This window comes from Acanthisitta chloris, unplaced genomic scaffold (assembly GCF_000695815.1).
Source record: "Acanthisitta chloris isolate BGI_N310 unplaced genomic scaffold, ASM69581v1 scaffold4671, whole genome shotgun sequence".
Classification (NCBI taxonomy): Eukaryota; Metazoa; Chordata; class Aves; order Passeriformes; family Acanthisittidae; genus Acanthisitta; species Acanthisitta chloris.
In genome coordinates this window covers 40,436-46,959 of record NW_008654239.1, presented here as the reverse complement: position 1 = coordinate 46,959, position 6,524 = coordinate 40,436, and the positions used below count along the sequence as shown (strand labels likewise).

The window sequence follows — 6,524 nt, the reverse complement described above, 5'->3', positions numbered from 1 at the left end:
CCTTGCCCCTTCCATCCCATGTCCATAAACATCATCCCAGCTGATGGACTTCCCCCAGAGAACAGGAAACAGGATCACAGATTTGAACCTTTGTGGGCTTACAGCTGAAATTCAGATGTTGTTAGTTGCTCTTCTGAGGGAATCCCTGCACTGGAGGCGATGGAAGAACCCGCCATGGCACAGGGAGGACTTCCTGACATTGGGTCTGTGTGTGATGAATGACTTGTGTCACTGTTACTTGTTTTCTGAAATATTGACTCTGGCACTCTTCAGGCATAATACAAGAGATCTGTCACCTGAGAGGCCAAATGTAATAACACTTGTAGGAGAGGAGAGGGAGGAAAGCTTTCTGCTCTCTCTCACTTGATATTCCTCACCACCAACCAGCACTGCAGCAGCACCCAAAGCCACAGTTTTAGTTGAGTATTAATTTGCCCTGATAGGATTGCTAATGCTAATAGGATTCTGAAGTTTGCCAAATCAAGGAACTTAAATTATATCTGCTAAAAAAACCCACCCCAGCAGCATGTTTTGTTAGTAAAGGATTTCTTCCTGATTACATTTGTTGAGATTTATGGTAGTTCTGGTCAAAAGTGAAGGTACTAATTAAAGACTTCGCTGGTTACTGTCAGAATGGTGTGGTGCAGTGGAATATAAATGAGGGAAAATCAGTTTCTGTCCTGTGCCACTGGTGAGTGCAATGGGGAGGAAGAGGCTGAGGGGTGGAGGAAGCTGAGGGCTCCTTAAACAAGGTGAGCTCCAAAGAGCTCTGGGCTGAAGCACAGCTGTGAGTGCCCAAAGTGTGTGAGGCTGTGGGGTACACACACAACATGGCATTGGTGAGGAAGGTCTCCAGTTTGAGGGTCAAATGAAGCCCAGACTGTTGCTGAGAGAGAAATGTATTTCTATTTTTATAGAATCATAGAATTTTAGGGGTTGGAATGGAGCTTAGAGATGATCCAGCCCCAACCCCTGCCCTAGGCAGGGACACCTCCCACCAGAGCAGGTTGCTCAAGGCTCATCCAACCTGGCTATGAACACTGCCAGGGTTGGGGCAGCCACAACCAACCTGGGCAAGTGTCTCACCATCTTTACAGGAGAAACTACTGCCTAACATCTAATCTAGATTTCCCTCTTTCAATTTCTCCCCATTACACCTTATCCTGTCAGTGCAGTTCCTAACAGTTCCTGAACTTTTGCCCTTGTGTCCTCAGCCTGGAGCTCTCAGGACTGTGCTGAGCTGCTCATCATGGTACACTGAGGGTGCTGAGACACTGACACAGGTTGCCCAGAGCAGCTGTGGCTGCTCCATCCCTGGGAGTGTTCCAGGCCAGGTTAGATGGGGCTTGGAGCACCCTGGGCTGGTGGGAGGGGTCCCTGCCCTTGGCAGGGGGGGGGATGAGATGGTTTTTAAAGTCCCTTCAACCCAAACCAGTCTGTGATCCTGTCATTGTTCCATGGAGCTGTTTAGGAGATAATTTGCAGCACATATAACCTGCATTCATGTAGCTAATAATATAAGCAGTAACTAGATGGTTTTTCCTAGTCCAGTGTTTACTAGGTGCCACGTTCCTGTTGAGCTGTAATTTCTCCTCCATGTGTGGAGAGCCTAGCAGGGAGGGCTGGGGGAGGAGCAGCTTTCTCTTGGGAAGATGAATGTGAACTCAGGTTTGCCTCAGCTCAGCTCCTGAGGAAAGGAGACATATTGTCAGCTGGGTGAGCTGTGGTTTCATGTCTCCAGGCTGTGTGAGTCTGCACTCGTGGTGACACTTTGATAGACTGACACCGAGAACATTTTGTACGCCAAGGAAGACACACAAGTCTAAATAAGTTAATACAAGTGATGTGCCTTTTAGCCTCCTCCTCTGCTCAGCCATAAGGTGTGTTTTAAAATAAAGCTTTGAAGTTTAAGATGAGTAGGAAACTGTGGGTGCTAAGAGGATAACATGGCAATTCCCAGGTTGAGTACTCATTCCACAACTCTTGTTAATTCAGGGTAGTACATCACACATACCTCCTCTGCTGTGGCAATAGTGCTGATAATAATAAGAAAAATAATAACAACAACTGCATCTACAGGCTACAGTGCTGTAGTGTGGGGGAGGAGTGGGGAGAGTGGTGTTGGTCACAAAGGCCTTGGCAGTGCTGGTGGCACAGCTCAGTGGGAGCCAACAGTGTGCACAGGTGGCCAAGGAGGCCAAGGGCACCTTGTCCTGGCTCCAGCAGAGTGTGGCAGCAGCACTAGGGCAGTGCTCATCCCCCTGCACTGGGCACTGGGGAGGTCCCAGCTCAGTGCTGTGCTCAGCTTTGGGCACTCACTGCCCAAAGGCCATTGAGGCACTGAGCGAGTCCAGCCAAGGGCAACGAGGGCAGCAAAGGGCAGAGCACATGGGCAAGGGCTGAGGGAGTTGGGCTTGGTCAGCCTGGAGAAGAGGCTCAGGGGTGACCTCCTGGCTCTCTGCAACTCCTGCCAGGGCTGGAGAGAGGTGTGGGATGTGTGTCCTGCCAGGGCTGAGGGAGAGGACTAGAGGGAATGGCCTTGAGCTGGGACAGGGCAGAGTCAGATTGGATGTGAGGAGAAATGTTTTCCCTGTGAGAGTGTTCTGGCACTGGGTTAGGGAATTGCCCAGTGGAGTCACCATCCCTGGAGGTGTTTCAGAGGTGTCTGGGTGTGGTGCCGGAGGATCTGGTTTCGAGTTTAGGGGTTCCAGCAGTGACAGGTTAATGGTTGGACTGGATGATCTTCGAGGTCTTTCCCGACCTTGGTAATTCAGTGATTCTATACAGCAGCACAACAACAGCATAATAATAATCGTAATATAGGAAGAAGAAGGAGAAGAAGTGTTTCAGTCTGTCCAGATAACAGCACAGCAGCAGCAACAACAACAGCAATACTAATAGAATTAGAATTGTTTCAGTCAATCCAGATATTAAAAAATCCTGTGTTGTGCTTTCTGAGAATTAATTGACACAGTTTTTATACCTTCAGTGTCTGTTTGTTAACTCTGAAACTCTTCTTTTTCTCTTAAAGGTCAGCATAAAATCAAATTCATCCCAGAAATGGTGGGACCCATCCTAGAAATGACTCTTATCCCCGAGACAGAGCTCCGGAAAGCCACGATCCCTATCTTCTTCGATATGATGCAGTGTGAATTTCACTCCACCAGAAGCTTCCAGATGGTAAGCTGAAAGCTACAGATATTTAAAGTTTGTGAGAAGGATTTAGCTGTTGTGAGACAAAACATAAGGATTTTTGTTATTTTTCTAAGGAATAATTATGGATTCACTTATTTTCTATGAGGCCTGAGGGGCCGTAGAGTTTTCATCTCTTGGTTTTAAATTGTTATTGAAGGAGAAATTTGCATGAAGTATATGAAACCTTTCCTGGAGAACAGAGAGATGTCTGAAAGAGTGACTGTGACTCAGAAAAAGGAGTTTGCTTCTGAGTCAAACTGGAAAGGAAACGTGATATTGAGGCTAAAGAAACTCATGATTTAGCATCTCCAGTACCGTATCATTTTGATATTACCATTTTGGAGATGACAGTAAGTTGGGTGTGAGTGTGGATCTGCCTGAGGGTAGGAAAGCTCTGCAGGGAGATCTGGACTGACTTACCAGTGGTTTGAGGACAACTGCATGAGGGTCAGTAAGGCTTAGTGCTGCTCCTGCCCTTGGGACACAACAGCTCGTGCAGCTCCAGGCTGGGGGAGGAGTGGGGACAGAGGTGTTGGGCACAAAGGACTTGGCAGTGCTGGTGGCACAGCTCAGTGGGAGCCAACAGTGTGGGGTCACCATCCCTGGAGGTGTTTCAGAGGTGTCTGGATGTGGCACTGGAGGATATGGTTTAGGGGTTCCAGCAGTGAGAGGTTAATGGTTGGACTTGATGATCATAGAGGTCTCCTCCAACCCTGATGAATCTGTGACTGTATGATTTTACAGTGTTGGAAGAGGCACAAAGCTATGCAGAGTCAGTGCTTCTTTATGCTGCACAGGCACTGCAGAGTCTCAAATTCTGAAGTAGCATTTTTATTCTGTTGTATTTTAACATGCTGAGGGAAGTCCTTGAACACACACACCTTCCTGGCCTGAGAGCATCAGCTTCTGAGAGACTATTGGAATGAAAGAAACTTTCCTGCCATCATTCGTTTGACCTTCATTCCCTTGAAACTTTGCTTATGGATTGAGTCTAAGACTAGTTAGGCCAAGTAGTGTTATGGAATAAGCCAATGCAGCTTCTTCACACTGCGATTTCTGTCACCTCAGGATATGACCTTGTGAATTTTGCAATCAAGTCTGACATGTGTTGTTTGCTTTTTATTTCCTTGGATGAAAAAACCTTATCCTTTTCCTTACTTTTCTTGGTGAACTATTCTTCAGAACCAACTCTTAATCAATCTGTAGGCAGAGTAAATGAATATCTGCGTGGGGAGACTTAAGCAGGGGAAATGGCATCAGCTTTATTGCTCTGATTTGTTTTGTGCTGGATGGTGTGTGGAAAGGTTGTGAACTGTATTTTGGCTTCATCCAATTACTGCATAATCATTCTGTCTCATGTTTGACTCCAGTGCTACTGTACAGATTGAAATGCTCACTGGGATGCCATTTAACCACTCTGCTGTCAGTTGCTCTCTTTGGCTGCTTGTCATTTTTTATTTGTACAATTATATAGATCATGAAAAATCCGAGGGGAACTTTATAGCTAAATTTATGGGCCTATATTTTCCTGACAGAAGGGAACCAGCTTTGTGTGGGATAGTTGGGTGATTTTAATAAATGAATGTCTTAAATATTTCACTCCATTTTTCCTTTTGGCCTTTTGAGAAGAAAAATGCCTCAGGCTTAATGCAGAGATGTCTTGGGTTGTAGGTACTCAACATTATATTTTCTGTGGCAGTGTAGCTTCTTTCTTTATGGACATAGCATTGATATGACAAGTGCAGAGGTAGTAAACCTCTTTTCGGTGGGTTTGGAGTGAACATTTCCATCCAGCGGGGAATTGTTTGCAGACAATGCAGTTACGGAGTTTACTGAGTGGCTCAGATTGGCCTTTGGGGAGTGAAGACTTCTAGAAAGAAGAGGATTGCAGAAACGTCTAGGTTGGGTGGGACCTCTCAAAGTTATCTGGTCCAGACTGGGCCTTGGATTGGGTTACCTGGGGACATCTGAAGCTCAGGGTGGAGTATCTCCAGTGAGGGAAGTTTAAGCACCTCTCTGGGTGACCTATTCCAGTGTTTACTCCTGGTATAGTGAAAGATGTCCCTGCCCTTGGCAGGGGGTTGGAACTTAAGGTCCCTTCCAACCCAAACCATTCCAAGATTCTATGATTAAGACTTTTCTTTTTATGTCCTGATGGAATTTCCCTGGATCAACTTGTGCCTGTTGCTGCTTGGCTTGTCTCTATGCACTTTGTAAGCAGAGCAGCTCCATCTCCTCTCTAAACACCTTTTAGGTGTTGGAAGGGTTGAGTTGGATTTTCTCTAGGCCGAACAAACCCAATTCCTTCAACCATTCTTCAGGCCATGTTCTCCAGCACTCTGCCCATCGTGGTGACCCTCCATGAGACCATCTGCAGTTTGTCAAAGCCTCTCTATGCTGTGGGAGCCACAGCTGGACACAGTATTCTAGCCGTCACTCAACAAGTGGAATAATCCTGTGGATGCTCTAGATCCTCTTGTTGGTGCTAGGACACATTTAACCTCCACTGAAGGGACACACTGCTTCTTCATGTGCAGCTTGCTGTCCATCACATCCTTCCCAGCAGAACATCTTGTACTGCTGATTGCAGCTCTGCCATCCCAGGTTCAGGACTTTCTCTTCCATGCCTTTCTTGTTGGCTCTCTTTCAGACTGTCAGAGTCATTGAACCCTTGGACATCAGCAGTTTAGCCACTTTCCCCACCCATCTCATATTTCCCTGTCCGGTCCAGATCTTACCAACATGTCAACAAGTGGGAATCTCTGTCAAACACATTGTTGAGGCTGAGAGAGCCACAGCTCTTCATCTAGGGGGCAGATAGTACCATCACAGAAGGCAGTCAGATGTGATTTACCCTTGGGAAATATTGGCTTTCCCCACTCACCTTCTTGCCCTTTGTGCACCTGGAAAAAGCTTCCATGAGGGCCTGACCCATGGTTTCCTCAGCAACAAAAGTGTGGCTGCCTGGGCTGTAGCTTCCCAGCTCATTTTTTTTGTCTCTCTTGTGTTTTAAGTGATAGAAATAGATATAAACCAATTTGTTGAAGTATTACCATACCTGGGCAAGCTTTCATGCCTAATGGGTCAGTGTAATGTGCTTCATTATATCCTTTCTGTGCAAGTGCCAATTACCACTGTCCAGTATTGCTTCCAAAGGGAACTTCCAAAGGGAATGGTTGGCTGCTGTTAAGCTCATCTGCCAGAAATCCAATTATCTAACCTTATTAGTCCCTTCAGCAAGGGTTTAGATTGGCTCCACTTCTCCAGCAGATGTGTAAACCTCCTGATGGTACGTGAGGAGGAGGAATTCCAGACTTGTGATGGTTTGG

The 6,524-nt window shown here is 46.4% G+C and overlaps 1 protein-coding gene across 1 annotated transcript in view; it reads left to right on the top strand.

Annotated features, from left to right (window-relative positions):
- Positions 1–3,031: 3,031 nt before the first annotated feature.
- Positions 3,032–6,524, top strand: part of LOC103810504 (dedicator of cytokinesis protein 1-like) — a gene marked incomplete at both ends in the record, with an annotated part of 39,241 nt that continues 35,748 nt past the window's right edge. Inside the window, one exon of the mRNA XM_009083405.1 lies at positions 3,032–3,180. Coding sequence (XP_009081653.1) covers positions 3,032–3,180 — 149 coding nt within the window. The remainder of the gene's footprint in view (positions 3,181–6,524) is intronic.